The 19,633-nt window shown below is 40.0% G+C and overlaps 2 protein-coding genes across 2 annotated transcripts in view; one reads left to right on the plus strand and one right to left on the minus strand.

Moving 5' to 3' along the window:
• Positions 1 to 3,660: 3,660 nt before the first annotated feature.
• CXCL9 (C-X-C motif chemokine ligand 9) lies at positions 3,661 to 10,837 on the minus strand. Its single transcript, XM_036072603.2, has 4 exons — positions 10,728 to 10,837; positions 9,027 to 9,153; positions 6,944 to 7,028; positions 3,661 to 5,898 (listed from the first exon to the last, which is right to left on the minus strand). The coding sequence occupies exons 1-4, from the start codon at positions 10,789 to 10,791 to the stop codon at positions 5,794 to 5,796; spliced, it is 381 nt and encodes a 126-aa protein (XP_035928496.2). The 5' UTR covers positions 10,792 to 10,837; the 3' UTR covers positions 3,661 to 5,793.
• Positions 10,838 to 15,405: 4,568 nt separating this feature from the next.
• The window catches only part of ART3 (ADP-ribosyltransferase 3 (inactive)), a 154,588-nt gene continuing 150,360 nt past the window's right edge, over positions 15,406 to 19,633 (plus strand). The window contains exon 1 of the mRNA XM_078068785.1: positions 15,406 to 15,543. The gene's annotated coding sequence lies outside the window, so the exon portion shown is untranslated. The remainder of the gene's footprint in view (positions 15,544 to 19,633) is intronic.

Here is a 19,633-nt window from a genome sequence, read left to right on the forward strand (position 1 = left end):
CAGGGAACAATTCTTACTGTTAAAGTTTATGACAGGGTAGTCATAGTGGAAGGATTTCAGTGTGTCCAGGAACATTCTGGGATGGAGTCCTGGGTGGAATGGGAAAGCAAGATTTGAATCATGAATTGGGTGGGAGTCAGATGGGGGTGAGGGGTGAGGGGAGCAGATGAATAAAAGAGCATTAGCAAAGCTGAAGGCAGAAGTGAGCATGGTAAGTTTAAATGATAGTGGTAAGAGTAGTTGAGATTGATTTGGGAAAGGCCTGGAAGATAATTTAGGGTGAAGCATATGTCATTTAAGTAAAAAAAAAAATACGTATTAAGTACTTCCAAAGTGCCGGCCACTGTGGATGCAGTGGTGAACAAAGTTTTCTGCAGTCAAGAAACTTAAATTAGTGTTTGTGGTAGGGTGGGTCCAGGCAATAACTACATAAATATTTTTAAAAGATAATTTCAGATTATGATGAAGTTTGACTGACTTATCAGATTGTGATAAAAGAGAATGAAACAGATTATAGTTCCCAGATCTTTAAAATTGTGTGTCCTTCTAGATAAAATTATAACAGGCATCCTCTGCATGTGTGTTTTATTCTTTTGTTAGGTTATGTTTGCATTCTTAGTATTAACTTGCATATGAATTTCTTAGTAGGAATCTTTTTTTTTTTTCAAAGATTTTACCCATTCATTTGACAGGGAGAGACAGCCAGAGAGAGAACACAAGCAGGGTAAGTGGGAGAGAGAGAAGCAGGCTTCCCGCCGAGCAGGGAGCCCGATGCGGGGCTCGATCCCAGGACCCTGGGATCATGACCCGAGCCGAAGGCAGACGCTTAACGACTGAGCCACCCAGGCGCCCCTCTTAGTAGGAATCTCTTAAAGCCACTTGCCCATTTTGTGAACGTTGGCTCAGTTAGCACTCTATTTTGTAATCCTCATAATCCCGGTTCTTGTTCAGAGTTAGCTAGACAAGCCCATGCCCACGTAAGTGGCGACCCATTATGGCCATGCTGGAAGTGACTGAGTGAGGGCATGTGTCAATGCCATCCAGTTGTGGATGTCTCACTTTTTCCGCAGGAAATCTCCACGTGACACATGACCACCTGACAAATGCTCTTGAGTGAAGCTGCCAATATCAACTGCTGGGTTCAGATTTAGAGAAAATCTTTAGCTCTTTCTTGTTTTTTTTTTTTTTTTTAAGGAAAAATGTTACAAATATTGTCATTTCATCCATTCCAGAGGGTGCACACACCTGACTTTGGAAAGCATTACAATAGAGAGGGTCCCAGGATGGTTATTTCATTAAGGTTGAGAAGGGACAGAGACTCTGGGATATGACATTTGAGCTGAAGCTCAAACAATGAGGCAGGAACAGTCATGCAAAGAAGAAGGCACAGGCGATCAGGGAGGCAGAAGCTATCCGAGTATTACGGGGATAAAGGGTTTACTATAGAATCAGATCTCACACAGATGAGGAAGGATCTTTGGAAGTAAAAGTCTGGGAGCATATTCAGGGAATTGGAGAAAAAGTCACTGATCAATCCTTCAGGAGCACTGGTACAGCTGGACAAATCAGAGTTTGTGAGAAAATCCAAGAAGCCCAACCCGTCCAGTGAGACTGCTAGGGGCCTATGGGAAGCTGTCACTTTTGTGTAACCCCTGCTTCTGTGGGTGCACTTCCAAGTATCCGCTGGAGGGTTTGGGACCATTGTTAGTCATAAGGCCAGCAGTCATCGAAGATGAAGGGAACACAGAGGAGAGCAAGGGCAAGCTGGAATCCCCTGGATACCACTGTGTCCGTCATTATATCTAATCAAGAGTAATGGCCATCCTCTCATTTCCGTCTTCCAAATCTCCCCCAAGTGCCTCTTTGGTTAATTATGACTTAGAACCACACGGGGAAGAAGATTCCGGGAAACAGAGTTCCCAGGTTAACCAAGCTGACACAGCACAACCCAGCACGACAGGGAACAGCATGTGCAAAGGCCATGAGAAGGAAATGAACTCAGTGTGCTTGAGAGACAGAAAGGTGAGGCTGAGGCTCAGGAAGCAAAGGGGAGGATGGAGGGAGATGGTCAGAAAAGCAGGCAGAGCCTAAAGTCATATAGGGCTTTGTAGGCCCTGGTATATTTGATTTAATTATAAATTCCAGTATTTTAAGCAAAGGGGTGGTATCCTAGGAGTTGTGCTTTGAAAGGATCATTCTGGCCATCAGAATGGTAAGGAAGCAAGAGAAAAGTTGATTAAAAGAGACAGGAGGGAAAATAGGAAGCTATTATAGTCCAGGAAAGGGACAATAATGGTCTGGACTATGAGTATAAAAAGGTAGATACAGAGAACTTGTCAGGTGAGCTTTTTGCCTCATTTTTCCAACATACTTTTTTCAGTCCTGGGAACATCTCTCTGTGTATGAGATGTGGAACTCTCTGTTGCAAGGAAGGTACAGCAGAAGCGAGTGGTCACAGAAGGGTGGGACTGACACTGAGTACTTTCCATGCATCAGATCTATGCTGGGCCCATTCCTCACAACAGTCCTGAATGAGGAAACTGGTCCACGGGGAGGTTAAACAGTATACTTGAACCAAGGTCATATAGATAATAAGCGGTGGGCTTCTGATCTTAACCCAGGTATCTCAGAATCCAGAATCTTAGCTCTTTCCACAGCATCATGTAGTCTCTCAGGTTAAGGCCCTTGCAGGGAGTCATGTCCATTGTCAGCAGCTGCTACCTGCCCAAACTTCACACCTTTCTGGCTGCGTCTCAAGTGTACCTCAAATGGACAAGGCTGATATTCTTTGTACATTTTCAACCTTCTTAGTCCACACTGCATAATATCTCCAACTTAGTTTCCTGGACCCTTAAAGAACTTATCCTATGTTTAGATCTCCACTAAAACTACTTGAGGCTTTATAATATTTAAATATATATGTACTTTCGGGGCACCTGAATGGCTCAGTGGTTGAGCGTCTGCCTTTGGCTCAGGTCAGGATCCCAGGGTCCTGGGATTGAGCCCCACGTTAGGCCCCCTGCTCAGCAGAGAGCCTGCTTCTCCCTCTCCCACTCTACCTGCTTGTGCTCTCTCTCTGTCTCTCTGTCAAATAAATAAATAAACAATCTTTAAAAAAAATAAATATATATACTTCCAGAATATGGAAAAGAGGGCATCTTTTGTTTCCTGGGTATATATCTCATTGGAATAGCATTATCTTTCAGGATTAGGAAATAAATTGCATTCTATATAACTCTTCATTGTTGTCATATTTTCAATTCAAGTTTTTCTTCTGTTCCCAAAGAGCTCTTTATAGGGCTTCCATGGGCACCTGGGTGTCAGTCGGTTAAGCAGCTGCCTTCAGCTCAGGTCATTATCCCAGGGTCCTGGGATCGAGCCCCACATCAGGCTCCCCGCTCAGTGGGGAGTCTGCTTCTCCCTCTCCCTCTGACCCTCCTCCCTGCTTGTGCTCTCTCTGTCTCAAATAAATGAATAAAATCTTAAAAAAATAAATAAATGAATAAATAAATAAATAAATAAATAAATAAATAAATAAAAATATGTCTTTCTCTTAATTATACCCTATCTCACATGGAAGAAAGTGAATAAGGACATGTAAGAATTACTGTTAAACATGTAATAGTTGAGGTACATATTCAAGACACTAAAACATCAGTATTTGTTTTCTGATCAATGGTCTATTTATTGATACTATTGTCTTTTAGTAAAGAAAATATTTGAAAGTACAAGTTATATATGCAAAAACTGCTTTGAACTTAATTATTGCTTAGAGAGTATACATGTATATATAAGTAATGAATGATTATCATGTCATATGTGTCATAGGTACTTAGTCAAAGATGTGGTCTCTGGTTATTTGTTATGCACTATTCACTTCACCTGTGAGACACATGGTAACTGGGTCACAGACTCTCAAACTATGGAATGTTTGGAGTTTTCAGGGGTTACATATTGAAGGAGCTAAAGAGTTTCATGATTAGACAAGATGCTGTTTGGATGGGATCACCTCTAGGCAGCATTAAAAATCACCTGCAGTGTAAGAAGTGACAAAATCTAACAAAGTAGGTGTAAGTTTAAATTCTGGCCAAAGATGTTCTTTCCTACACAATTCACGAGCCTCCTCTTCAAGAGGGTTTCCAAGCCCTGTTGAAGCTAACTGGGCACCAGCCACGTCTCCACTAACAGGATTTGCTGCTCCCTCCAGCTCTTGGTATCTTAATACCCACACTTCCTCGTGAGACGTGGTGTGGTAATTGATAATCACAATACTTCACAAACTGAAACAGGTTAAATGGACAATGAAATTTATATTTACCTACAATGAGTTTTCAAAAGGCACTTGGTGGCTTTCTTGCCAGACATAGAAAACTGAGGCTTGACAGAAATGGTAATGAAGGAATTTTTGTACTGGGTGGGGAAAGGTTGGACAATAAAGCTCCTTCCTACTGTAAGATTCTATGATTCTAGGTATCCTGCACTATTTTATGAAAACAGTTCAGAATATCCGGAGTTTTAAACATTTTCTTCCTATTTGTTGGAGAGGCTAAGTTAACATCTTGTCGTAAGGCAAGAATGTTGCATCACCTCTTATTCCTGTACTGACAATGGCCTGAAGATAATGAGTAAAAGAGGTTACCAGGGGTTAGACAATATGGCGTAGTCAATATAGCCAATTCCTGTTCTGAGGAGAGGGTCTGGTTGCCCTCCTACCTGTAAAAACTGCAACTGAGAAATTATTCAAAACCTAGTTCACAGTCTACTAGGCCTGGTGACAGATTCAAGGAAATAAACTGTGGCCCCCTGCCCTCAAGAAGCTGACAATCTGATTGGAGAAATAGAATAAGCATGCAAAAAAAGTATTAGAAAACCGTTAAGTGCTCACCTGTGTGATACAGAACACAAGTGAAACTGGAGTTTTAAGATAATTCAAATGTCCAGAAGGTTTTATTTAAGAGACAGGATTAAACTGAGCCAAAGACTGGGTTAAACTAGGATGAATTGGGAGAAGAAGGCATTCCTGTGGAGTACTGGGGAAAGAGTGAAGAAGAGTGGACGGACCCAGGTGAATGAGGACATGACCTGTGTAGCAGAGACAGTGAAGAACAGGCTTGATGGAAGCAAAGGAACAGTAAGAAATACAATGGTGAGCCTGGAGAGGCAAGATGGGAGTCCCATGTCCTCAAAAGCTGGATATAAGGTTCTGAAAGCCAAGTGCTAGTGTTCTTCAATGGTGGTCCCCAGAAACAACCAGCATGGGTCTCTCAGATACACTGTGAGGTCTGTAGGCAGATTCGAATACAGATGCTGGATGGCCATGGCAGCTTGGTGAGGTCCAGCTCGATTCCAAACTGCTTGGCTTCCTAGCATGTGGACAGGCTGGGGCTTGCTGACACATGCCTCAGAATATTCTCTGGAGGCTTGAATTTGTGGCCTGGGAAGTACAGGACTGCTCTTCCAGCCAGCTGTTGTGTGTGGAATGTGACTGTGTACAGGATGTGATCGTGTGAGCATTTGTCAGATGTGGGTGTTAGGATTGTGGTCTCCAGCATGATGAAATTCAGTTGGTTAGAGGTGGAAGAAGAAAGTCAAACTATAGCTTTTAACAATTCTTAGCATTTGGATTTTAAAAGCAACTTTCTAGCTTTAATTACAATTTCACAACAATGCTTAAACTTCTCTAGTCAAAAAAAAAAAAGCTTATGTATTAAGATGCCATCCCCTTTTGGAATTATTTCAGTATAATTAAAAAGAACCTTGTTAACACAAAGCACTTGTTGGTAAAGTGGTTGCTTATGTGGTCTTCTTTTGATGAGGATGTCGAGATTTTTTAACTTTTAAAACTTTCTTGCTTTTTTGATATCTTTTCCCTTTCTTCTGCTTTTTCTTTTGGCTGACCTGTGAGGAGAAGGAAAACAAGAGTAATGTTCCTTTATCTTACCATTTTTCCTTCCTTATATTATATTTGGACTCTCCAGACTGTGTGTGTTTTTTTTTTTTAATCTTCAAAAATGGTTTAAAGTTGCCTCCCTCTCAAAGGGGCTCCTTTTGATTCTCTCTACTTTACTGACTTTGAGGAGGAGGCCATTAGCCTCCTAATGGTCTTCTTTTGTCTATTCTCCTGGCTTATTACTGCCCTTACTTCAACTCTGCTTGTCCAAACTACAACCTTCTGAGGCTAGTACTATTATCATCCCACTTTTTACAGAGGAGGAGATTGGGGCTTGGAGAAGGTGGCTTGCCCAAAGAAGGTGGCTTGCCCAATGGCTGCTATATGTGGCAGAACCACTAGATCATCAGACTCCAGAAGCCAAGCTCCTGGCTTTGTCCTGGGCTACTTTTCTACCTCAGTCTCTTCACTCCCTTCTCACAAACTCCAGCCACATTACTTGAGGCTCCCTGAACAGAGCAAGCTCTCATGATGCCATGCTTCTTTTTCGTGCTGTCCTTACTCTCTTGGTGAAATACTTATCCTTCAAGACCCTAATCATATGAAAAGTCTTCCTTAACACTTTCTCCCTGCCCCTCCTTCTGGCAAGGAAAAGGATTACTCCTTCTATGATCTTCCAGATTCTGGTACATATCTTTATATTTCTCACATTGTACTATGATTGTTAGCACATCTGCTACAGTAGGAAGGGACCATAGCTTATTACCTTTCCATCTTCAGTGTCTTCCTTTCAATTCAATACATATATATTTTATTGAATAAGAAAAGTAAGCTCCCTCTCCCCATGGAAAACACTTCTAGTGGGGGATATAGACAAGTGATACTATATGCAGAAATACAATTATACTTCATGGTGATGACATTATTCTAGCAACAAAGTAGGAGCACAATAATATTAAAAAAAAATGTATCCTTAAAGAAACTACATAGATTCTTTGTCTTCGAAAGTTAATTTCTAAAAGAAAGAAAATTTTGTTTGTCCTGGTCACTGACCTGTTTTTCCCACTCTTGAATCAATTCTTTCACATCTGTTGAATCTGGGTTTAGACATGTTTGATCCCCATTCTTCATTGTTGCACTGCCAAGGAAATAGCACGAGATTTTTTTTTTTTTTTACTTTCAATACTTGCAATGCCTCATCTTACCCCCAGAATTTAATCCCCCAATTAGAATGTATTTGTGTCATCACAATAAGCATCTGAGACTTCCAGTCTTCCTTCCTGCCTTTTTGTCTTATTAGTGAGTGAGGGGACTTAGATAAATTTCTAGAACACACAACCCTAAATTATTTAAATTAAAAAAAACATTATCACATGAGCATTTCCAATGTCATTAAATATTCTTTGAAAATACACATTTTTAAAAAATTTTTTTTAAAGATTTTATTTATTTGACAGAGAGAGAGAGACCACAAGCAGGGGGAGCGGCAGGCAGGGGAGAGGGAGAGCAGGCTCCGGGAGAAGCAGGCTCCCTGAGGAGCAGGGAGCCCGATGTGGGGCTCGATCCCAGGACCCTGGGATCATGACCTGAGCCGAAGGCAGTCGCTTAACCAACTGAGCCACCCCAGGCGCCCTGAAAATACACATTTAATGGCTACATAATATTCCACTGGAAGGCTACATGAGATTTTTATCTCATTAGTCCCTGATTATTACATTTCTAAGACATTTCTAAGACTAAAATAATTAAAGTAATATTTATTATTATAAAAAAATTAAAAATCCAATAGGTACATGCAATGAGAGAAGCTTATAGCTAAAGATAATATTAGTTCTGCTGTGGTGAAAATAGCCATTTATGTTTAAGTGAAGAATCAAAATAGAGAAGTTGTCAATATAGCTATTTTTTTTCCAGAAAATATGAAAATCAGCATGAGGTCTGCTAAACTTTTTTTTTTTTTTTAAGATTTATTTATTTGACAGAGAGACACAGCGAGGGAGGGAACACAAGCAGGGGGAGTGGGAGAGGGAGAAGCAGGCTTCCTGCAGAGCAGGGAGCCTGATGCGGGACTCGATCCCAGGACCCTGGGATCATGACCTGAGCTGAAGGCAGACGTTTAACGACTGAGCCACCCAGGCGCCCCTCTGCTAAACTTTCTAATGAAATTCCTTAAAACATAAAAATTTTTTTAAGACATGATTAACAGACTGGTTGACTATTTTAAATTACTTATAGCAGACTGTCCAGGAATAATTAAAAAATTTTTTCTTTAATTTTTCTGTATAATCTGAGAGTAAGAATAGCCATTCTATAGATAGCCTTAATTTAGATTTCAAAAGATTGAAACTAGCAATTCTAATCTTTAAAAAGGTTATTATTTTTAAGCTTTTATTTAAATTCCAGTTAACATACAGTGTAATATTAGTTTCAGGTATACCATGTAGTAATTCAACACTTCCATATAACACCCCATGAAAGTTATTATTAAAGACACAATACTGTCATAGTTACAGTTTGATTTCAATAGCAAAAAATTGGAAATAATCTACATTTAGGCATTGCTCATATAGATTATGGTACACCCATATGACGGAATATAATTTGGCCATTAGGAATGACATTATTAGAAAAAATGATATTACAGAAGATTTATTGACATGGGGAAATGTTCATGATATAGTGTTAATGAAAAAGCAGACTATAAAAGAGTACGTAACATATAATTTTCTTTTTATGTTTATATACATTACATATGTGTATATATATATACTATATATATATATATATATAATCTATATATGTACATAAATGCAAACGAGGGAGATTTGGAAGACTATAGGCCAAGGGGTGACCAGTATTTGTCACTGGTGGTAGAAGTATAAATGATTTTTATTTTCTTCTTTTGAGTTACCTGCATTAAATATTTTCTACATGCTTGGTGATATATTATCCTTGGTTTTAATGTCTACCAGAAATTCCTTGTTGTGTAGAAGAAAAAAAGTAGACCACATTTATGGAGGGGCAACCATCTGAATTTTAAGTGTCTATACGGGCAAGGGTCCTAAGGGTAATATCACACATAAATTTAATGTTCCTGCCAATATGGTGCATGCGTGTTGGATGAGTTTTTACTTACATGATTTCAGTTTTCTCACAATAAGAGCTTGGGGCAAATTGTTTAAGGTCCTTTAAGAATTTTGACTGGATTGTTCTTTGGCTGGTGGTGATGCAGGAACAGCGTCTATTCCTCATTGTTGGGGTTCCTAAGGGAAAGAAAAAGGGTAGAGAAAAAGGGAAAGAAAAAGAAAAAACATTGATTTAAGGCAATGTCTCAATTTAGGTGATCCGTCAAAATGATACATTTGACTTAGTCATGATTATTACTGTCATTTACTGAGTATGTTTGTTGGGGAAGGTGATAAAAAAAATAAAGTTACCACCAATTGACCTGTGAGCTGGACCTGGGCCCTTGAAGACTTCTCTTCCTCTCCCCTGTCCTTACAGTGTGGGTTCCACTTGCCTTTCTGGCTCCCAGATGCTGCTCCTAGGACATAGCCTTGAGATGGTGACATGATGTTGAAAATACCCACCCTGAATACATGACTAAGGCCAGTTAGGGCCTCTTTATAAGTCTTTAAGATTTGGTGGGCAGGAGATCCCCCCGAAATGGGGATCCATTTGTTTTGCTGCTGCTCAAGACAAGTCCATATGTAAGTTTCCTTTGCTATTATTAAAACTGCCACCTACCAACCTGGAGTTGCCTGTCTCTTTTTTTGGTCTCTCCCTGCCCTGTGAGTAAAAGGGCCAGTTTTAGATTACACCAGAAAAGCTCCTGAAAAAATTTGTGAACCTACACTGTTAATCATTACCACAAACTTTTGAAAGAGGTATTATCTCCATTTTACAGATAAAGAAGCTAAGGTTCAAAGAAGTTATATAAAGAACAAAGTCATTCAGCATTTAGGGGGCAGGTGCACGGTTTCAGCTCAGGTTTTTTTGAGTCCAAATGCATTGCTCTTAACTACCATATCTTACAATCGTAGGAAAGGAGATTTTCACAGTATTTAATAAATGCCTGTCACAGGTCAGACACACAGACACCGATTTATGTGTGCAATGTGGGCCACAATTTCTTAAGCAACTCCTAAAGCCATTTATTATCTGGCCTTAGTGGAATGGAGTTGGTGTTGGTTTGGACAGAAAGCTCTACTTATAATAACCAATTACAACCACCAACCTCATCCTCCCCACTGCCTTGTTTTTCGATAGTACTTCAAACTCTTAAAACCTCTTTGAAATACACTATCTTCATTCCTTAATTCTTTAATTCGTTCAACATATATTTATTCAGTGCTTACTATATGCCACACATTGTGTGATTGGTAGAAAAAACGTAACTATAAAGTCTCCATTTTACAGCTGAGGAAACTGAAATCTAGAAAAGTTCATTAATTTGCCCAAAGGTGGTTACAAAACAGATTTGGGATCTCTCTGATTATTGGACCCTTAATTGGTTAACCACAGACATACTTATCAAGAAACAATATCAGGGTTACAAAAATAATTTAAGAGACAAACTCTTTGATCTCATTACCACTCAGTTCAGCAAACATTTACTGAACACTTACTACATGCCAGGAATTCACATACTTAGACTTAGAAGATTTACGTTTGGCTTAGTAGGTCTTGGATATGAACTACATCACTGAGAAGCTTTTATGAATGACTCCTATCACTTTCTGATGCATGCAATCAACTTTGTTGGGCAAATCAAGAGACTTTTATAGCAATTCACATTTCTGACTTTACTAACCTAATATAACTCAGAACCCCTTACCTTGACCTCCAATCAGAGTCAGGAAGATGATACTCAACAAAAGAGGAACACCACCTTTCTTCATAGTGGTAGAATGGAGTTCTACTGAATCACTCCTGTATTGGATTTCACGCCTGAAGATTTCTTTAGAGAACATGCTCTTGGGAATCATATTTATTTGGGAAATCCATTTCCCTCCTAAACTCTGACTGGCTGGTGTTGTTAGCTGACTTTGCTAAACTGACCACAAACCTAACTGTGCTGGGGGAAACCCTACTCTCAGATCCAAGGGAATTTCTGCATGTTTTATTTCCATTTCATATAAATGGGTAGTTTATAGTAAGGATGTGAAACCAGCATCATTGGCAGCCTTTAGCACACTCACAGCTACTCACCTGGGTGAAGAATAGGTTATATAATGAATATAATATTATACAATAAGGGTTGGAGATGTTGTTTCCGGATGGAAAATACTAAAGTCCAGATAAATAATACATTTTTTCCAATTTTCTTACTATTTACAAAATATCCTTCTGTATAATATATAGTTACAATTATTTTTTCTCTATTGTCTACCCAACAATCTTAAACAATCAGCATCTTAATTTCCTCAGAGACCAGGTCATTTTCTACTGTAAGCTCATTTTTTTAAAAGATTTTATTTTTTTATTTGAGAGAGAGAGAAAGAGTGCATGCACACACATGTTTGGGGACAGAGGGAGAGGGAGAAGCAGACTCCCCACTGAGCAGGGAGCCTGACATGGGCCTTGATCCCACAACCCTGGGATCATGACCCGAGCCAAAGGCAGACGCTCAACTGACTGAGCCACCCAGGAGCCCCCATTTTGTTTTTTATATCATTGCTGCTACAGTTTATTATTATTTTTTAAGTGGTTAGACTAGTTAGCATAGGGATCAGTTGAAAAAAGACAAATGGGACTATATCAAACTTAGAAATTTTTATAGATCAAAGAAAATGATAGACAGTAAAAAAGGAACTTACAGAATGGAAGAAAATAATTTCAAATCGCCTATCTGATGAGGAGTTAATATCCCAAACATAAAAGGAACTTCTACGACACAACAACAAAAACCCTAAATAACTGGATTAAAAAGTGGGCAAAGACTTGAATAGACATTGCTCTAAACAAAATTTACAAATGGCCCATAAACACATGAAAAAATGCTCAACATCATTAATCATTAGGGAAATGCAAATCAAAACCACAGCAGATATCACCTCATACCCATCAGGATGCCACTATCAAAAAAACCAGAAAACCACAAGTGTTGTAAAGGATGTAGAGAAGTTGGAACTCTTGTACACTGTTGGTGGGAATGTAAAATGGTGCAGCCATTATGGAAAACAATATGGAGGTTCCTTAAAAAATTAAAAATGGAATTACCATTTGATCTAGCAATCCCACTTCCAGGAATATGTCCAAAGGAATCCATAGCAGGATCTTTTTTTTTTTTTAAATGTTTTATTTATTTATTCATGAGAGTCAGAGAGAGAGAAAGGCAGAGGCAGAGGGAGAAGCAGGCTCCCTGCCTAGCAGGGAGCCTGATGCGGGACTGGATCCTAGGACCCTGGGATCATGACCTGAGCCGAAGGCAGACGCTTAACCATCTGAGCCACCCAGGTGCCCCTCCATAGCAGGATCTTGAAGAGATATTTGCACACACATGTTCATTTGACATTATTCAGAATAGTTAAGAGGCACAGCAACCCTAATGTCCATTGACATTTGAATGGATAAATAAAATGTAATATATACATGCAGTAGATTATGTTCCTTTTTTTTTTAAAGATTTATTTATTTATTTGAGAGAGCGAGAATGAGAGAGAGAAAGAGTACATGAGAGGGGGGAGGGTTAGAGGGAGAAGCAGGCTCCTCGCCAAGCAGGGAGCCCGATGCGGGACTCGATCCAGGGACTCCAGGATCATGACCTGAGCTGAAGGCAGTTGCTTAACCAACTGAGCCACCCAGGCGCCCTATGTTCCATTTTTTAAAACATTTTAAAAAGATTTTATTTATTTATTTGAGAGAGAGTGAGAGTGAGAAAGCATGAGCACAAAGGGAGAGGGAGAAACAGATTCCCTGCTGAGCAGAGACCCTGACACAAGGCTTGATCCTAGGACCCTGAGATCATGACCTGAGCCGAAGGCAGCTGCTTAACTGACTGAGCCACACTGGTGCCACAGATTATGTTCTCCTAAAAAAGGAAATCTTCTCACACGCTACAAAATGGAAGAACCTTGAGGATATTATGCTAAGTGAAATAAGTCAGTCACAAAGGGACAAATACTCATATGAAATATCTGCAGTCAAATCTCAGAAACTGAAAGTGGGAAGGTGGTTGCAAAGGGCTGGGGGGAAAGAGTGAGGTGAAATTAATTTTTAGTGGGTATAGGGTTTCAGTGTTAAAAGATTTAAAAGTTTTTGAGATTTGTTGTACAACAGTGTGAATATACTAAACACTACTGAACTGTACACTTCAAAATGGTTAAGATGGTAAATTTGAAGTTATGTATTTTTTTAAACCACAATAATAAAATATAAAAGGAGTAAGGGATCTGTTACATGTAATGGAGACCCAAATTAAAAGTGACTAAAACAGAAGTGTATTTCTCCCTGACAAAATCAGGTAGACTAAGGCCTATACGGTAGTTCTGCTTCATGGAAATCTCACAGGCTCCTTCTATCATTTGCTTTATTGCCACCTCTAGGTTGGTGTCTCCATGCACATGGCTGAAGGGGGCTTGCCACCATGACCACTTTCCAAGGACAGGATGGTGGGAAAGCAGAAAAAGGGCATGTTCCTCATTTTTAGACCTATCTTGGAAGTTGCACTCATCACTTTGCAGCACCTTCTGTGGTCCAAAACTTATTCGCATGGCCACACCAAACTGCATCGGAAGTCAGGAAATGTGATGTTTATTCTGGTTGATCCACTAAGATTTGGAGGTTTCAGTATTGCGAAACAACATTTCTTTTTTTTGTTTTGTTTTAATTTAAATTCCAGTTAACATACAGTGTGATATTAGTTTCCGGCGTACAGTATAGTGATTCCACTATTCCATACATCACCTGGGGCTCGTCATAAGTGCACTCCTTAATCCCCATCACCTATTCAACCCATCCTTCACCCATCTTCCTCTGGTAATCATTAGTTTGTTCTCTCTAGTTGAGTCTGTTTCTCAGTTTGCCTCTCTCTCTTTTTTCTCCCTTTGCTCATTTGTTGTTTAAATTCCACATATGAGTGAAATCATATGGTATTTATCTTGCTCTGGCTTATTTAGTTTAGCATTATATTCTCTAGTTCCATCCATGTTTTGCAAATGGCAACATTTCATTCTTTTTTATGGCCGAATAATATTCCATAGTATACATACACCTCATTTCCTTTATTCATCAATTGATGGACACTTGAGCTCAAGACATTTCTTTTTTTCCTTCAGCAAATGTATTTTTTTAAATTAACATATAATGTATTATTTGTTTCAGGGGTACAGGTCTGTGATTCATCAGTCTTACACAATTCACAGCACTTGCCATCATAGCACATTCCCTTCCCAGTCAGGACAACATTTCTTAACTTTTTTTTTTTGGTTACTGACTCCCATGAGATTAAATTGAATTCTAAATTAAATTAAATTTCTCCCTAAAGAGAATGATTAAATATTAATAAATAAGATTTTGTAGGATTAAACTTCAGTAGGCCACTAATCAGTGTATTATCTAAGATTTTTTAGTCTCCCCAAGGACCAGTTTTTGTCCCCTGAGAGCATTCTCCTTCCTCACCCCACTGAGAATGCATATAGGATAATGCTATAGAATAATGGGGAACATAATAGCATTTTCTGTAAACATGGTGCACATTTTTGGGCCGATGCAGAATACTCTTCAACGAAAACTGTTGTGACCTTTGATACAGCTTGTTCGCTTGGTTATGCTTAATTTTGGTAATGACTGCAGCCATGCATAGGGTGGAGCTGGGTTTAGGTCCCAGCTTTGCTACTTAACGACTGTGCAAAATACTTCTGCAAGCCTCAGTTCCCTCTGCTGATAAAACTATTACTGTCCCCACAGGCTGTTAAAATTAAAGGCAGCAATTCATAGTCAACTGCAAGGTACCACAAAGCTTGAGATCATTCTTTCTAGCAAAGAAAGGGAGATGGAATTTTCTTAGAATAAATACTAAGGTCCAGCACGGCCTGCCTTTGCCCACCTTTCCAAGCTCTTCCTGCATAACTCTGGTCCAACACCCTTTCTTCCCTCTGTTCCTCAAAGGGACACATGCCTCCTTCCCACCGCAGTTTTTGCTCACGCGCTTCCCTGCCTGGAATGCTGTGCCTGCTCTGCCTTCTTACCCTACTAGTAATCCTAACCACCTTACTATCCAGGTTGGCATTTCCCCTGGGAAGACTTTCCTGACTCCCAGACTCGGTCAGGATCCCACATACGCTCTCGCAGCACCGCGAGCTGACATCGAAGGCAACGTTACCTTTGCCTGCAATCCTATGGTGCAATCTCCTTACACCACAAGAACAGGGAAGGCTTTCCAGGACCCACGCAAGCGCACAGGACTGAGGGAAAGCGTGAGGGAACCAAGGCTCTTGGCCCGCCTCGACACTGCGCGTGCGTAGCGCTACCTGGGGGGTGGACCAGCTGACCTCCCTGGGGGCTGAGATGCGCGCACTGCGCATGCCCAGCTAGCCCGCTTCTAGAACTTTCAGTGGGGAGGCTACAGGCACAGCTCGCGTCGCTGGTGCCGCTTCTGGGTTCTCCTGCTGTTCGTGCTGATTCGGCCAGAGGAGCACATTGAGAGAAAGGTAGTGGCTGTGCCCCTCGGGATCTCGCCTCTCTGCCCCGTCTGGCCCACAGCCTGCTGCCCCCCAGAGGCTGCGTTTCTTGGGGGGGAGTGGGGGGACGACGCCGGGAGCGGGGCCTGTTTTGCAGTTTCCGCACGAGGCTTGGGTTGACGCCGGAAGCGCTTGGTTACCGGGTCTGGGGCTGCCGGGAGAGGCTTCGGAGGGTCCTTCCACCGCAGTTTGTGGTGACTGGGAGAAGGCCTTTTGGACAAGAGAAAAGAGGTGCTGGGGTCAGTTAGGAGCCACGGAAGGCCCACCTTGTTTATTACACAGAAGGGGCTACTTTCCTCTGCTAACAAACTGAATGGGAGGGCTCGTCTGGAGGCGCGGCTGAGTGGCCGGGACTATTCTATATGAAGCGTGCGCGGGCTGGCGTGACCTGTAGAAATAGACGAAGGCTGGGGCCGCTCCCCGCACCCCAGAGGTGCAGTCACTTGTTTCCCAGGCCGCCTTTTGGAAGTTGTCTTGAAAGCTCTGAGAAAAAACATTTTCCTGTCTGGGCAGGATGGAGAAAATCCCATCGAAGTGTCATTTATGGCCAGATAGGGCTTTTAGGAGAAAGAGAAACCCAGCGAGAGGATATTGCAGGCATTTCTCACAGTCCTGGGAAAGGAGCCAAGGATTATCAGCACTTTGGAATCAACAATAAATTCTCATTTTCACTTTGGACATGGTTTTAACCTGTTTTGCTTCCAACAGTTCCTATTCCCCAAGAAACCAAATGTTGATGTAACCCTCAAGAGAGCCTTGCAGAGACAGGATTATGTTTTCATGTGTGCTCCCGGACTTCCCCCTTCCGTCCTTTTTGGTTATGGAATTAGTGTGGTCTGTTTAATTATGTACAGTTTTACAGACTCTGTCACAGTGAAGATAAGTCTTCCTTTTACTTGTGAAAGGGGAAGTTTCTTTCAAAATGAAATCCCCAGGCCTGTTTGAATTTCTTACAGGGTGGACTTCCCCTTCGCTCAGCAGCTATTGCTAGTATTAAAGGATGCTGACTTGAAAAGGGTTTATTTCTTGAAAGTCTCAGAAGCCCCTACTTAGCCTTCTGATTTTTATTTTTTCCTCTTTTTTTCCCCCCATGCAGGGAGTCCTTTCTTCCTTCCAAAATATGGTAAGGTGTCTGCAGGCAGATCATAGTTGTGTCCACATCTCAGATAACAAAGAGAAAGGAACAAATTCTTCCTTTACTGATCTTATATCAGGCCTCCTGGCTTATATTTTTTATCTAAAGCTGAAGGACTAGGTTAAATCTGTTAATAAACTATCCTGAGAGGAAATGTTAGAACATCATTGAAGAAGATAGCAGGAGGGGAAGAATGAAGGGGGGGAAATCGGAGGGGGAGATGAACCATGAGAGACGATGGACTCTGAGAAACAAACTGAGGGTTCTAGAGGGGAGGGGGGTGGGAGGTTGGGTTAGCCTGGTGATGGGTATTAAAGAGGGCACGTTCTGCATGGAGCACTGGGTGTTATACACAAACAATGAATTATGGAACACTACATCAAAAACTAATGATGTAATGTATGGTGATTAACATAACAAAAAATTAAAAAAAAATAAAGGACAGCTGTGGCTGAATGCTGGCAGTAACAACATTTTTGCTCTGTGATTGTCTGATGACATGTTACCATAGTTATTAAGAAGCTGCTGCCTAATTTGAAGAAAAATTATCCTGAAGAGGGAGAAAATATTTTTGTTTAAAACCCCATATTTATTTAAAGTGATTTACATTAAAATTCCTTATCTAGGTAACTTTACAAGAAAAAAGTCCATGTTCTTGAGACCCTTAATTTACTGTTTATCATTCATTTATTTCATTTACCAAGCTTTTATTACAATTCTAGACTCTAAGGACACAAATATGAACAATAATCTCTGCCCTCAAAGAGCTCACAGTTTAGTGGGGGGAAAGTGGCATTTAAATTAGTGATTACTGTAGAGGAAGTGGTATAATAAAGGATTGCAGTCAGTTATTAGAGGTACATAAAAAGTCACAGCTCTGGTTGAATTAGGTCTGGAAGGGAGAGTTGTTTGGAATTTATTACTAGAAGAAGGTGGATGGGGAGGCATTTTGCGCAGGAAGCATGAGAAAAACGATGCCAAAATTTGGAAACTGTAAGAACTGTGGTAAGGGTGAAGGGTACAGTGATAAAATTGGAGTGGGGAGAAATGAGGCTAGGAATATAGCAGCAACCAGAGGGTGAAGGGCCTTGTAAATCCCTATGCGGTGAGCAAACCTTCAAGAATTTTGACCAAAGAAGTGAGGTGAGGAGATTCACAAACACATAGGTACATCTATATCCACATCTGACCCTTGTCACTAAATAATATTTTTAAATAATCTTATTTTACATAAACATTTCATTATGTTTACATAGTTTATATATTTTAAAAATGGTTTTTTATATTTGTAGTCTATTCTCAGAGCACTGGAGTTGTTTCTATTGGAGTTGTTTCTATTTTATTAATTCAAAAAAACCTCTTATTTTTTCAAAGATTTTACATTCTTGGGATATTTTCCTTTTTTGGAAGTATAGAGACAAGGGTTAAAAACATTTTTATATCTCCTATAACATTTTGACTGATTACTTGCCAGAAAGATTAATTTTGTAATGCCCCCATATGATGTACCAGTTTCCCAATTCCTTTGTCGTTTGTATTTACTTTTATTTAATGTGTGAAACTTGGCACCTGAGATCAGTGTTTATTTCAGTTTCTTATAGACCTTTTAGTTTGTCTTGTCTTAGTATTTGCATCTTCTGTCTTTTCAAGATCACTTGTCAAGTGGAGTCAGAGTATTAACTTTATAAATGTATGTCAGTTCTTTGCATATTTTGAATAGGAAGCTTTAATCCATTTTCAGGTGAAATATCTGCTTTAATTTTGTTGTCTTTTCTTAATTTTTATTGAAGTATATTGCATGTTCTTTTTTTTTATGTTATGTTAATCACCATACAGTACATCATTAGTTTTTGATGTAGTGTTCCATGATTCATTGTTTGCATATAACACCCAGTGCTCCATGCAATTCATGCCCTCCTTAATACCCATCACGGGGTTCACCCATCCCCCCACCTCCCTCCCCTCTGAATGAAGTATATTGCATGTTCTAAGCTGAATTGTGTCCTCTCAAAATGGATATGTTCAAGTTCTAACCACCAGTACCTCAGAATGTGACTGTATTTGGGGACAGGGTCTTTAAAGAGGTAACTGAGTTAAAATGCAGTCATTAGGGTGGACCCTAATCCATTATGACTGATGTCCTTATGAGAACGGTTAGGACACAGAAATGTACAGAGAAGACCATGTAAAGACACAGGGAGAAGAGGGCCACCAACAAGCCAAGGAGAGAGGTCTCACAAAGAAACCACTCTGTTGACTCCTTGATCTTGGAGTTTTAGTCTCCAGAATTGTGAGAAAATAAATTTGTTGCTAAAGTTGCTCAGTCTGTGGTATTTTGTGTGACAGCCTTAGTAGCTAATACAACCTATATACAGGGGAAAAATATGTATATATATAGAAACCTGCACCAGCATCATGGGTGACTCTGGATTTTCACTCTCAGTGGCATGACGGTATCATTCCCTTCTTCCCCAAAGATATATCACAAATGAGTTTGCCTATTTTTGAACTATATAAATGGCATTATGTATGTCCTATTTAGTGTCTCGTCCTTAAGACTAAATGTTTCTGAGATTCATCCATGTCATGATGGAGGAGTTTCATTTTAATTGCTCTGTTGAATTCTGTTGTATGACCTACCACAAAGTATATATTCAGCTAATGGATATTTTGATTTTTTTCCCCTTTTGGGCTAAACTGAAAGTTGCTGTTACGCATGTTGTGCGTATCTTTTGGTGCATATATATATGTGTGTGTTTTTGCTTAGTGTATTATTAGGAGTGGAATTGCTGGTTCATAGAGTGTGTGTATATTCAACTTAATTTATGCTGTTTATGCTTCCACCAGCAGTGAATGATAGTTTCATTGACCCTACATTCCCATCTATATTTAATATCATTAGGCTCATTGCCTTTTTATTTTAAT

Source organism: Halichoerus grypus, chromosome 3 (genome assembly GCF_964656455.1).
Source record: "Halichoerus grypus chromosome 3, mHalGry1.hap1.1, whole genome shotgun sequence".
NCBI classification, from domain to species: domain Eukaryota; kingdom Metazoa; phylum Chordata; class Mammalia; order Carnivora; family Phocidae; genus Halichoerus; species Halichoerus grypus.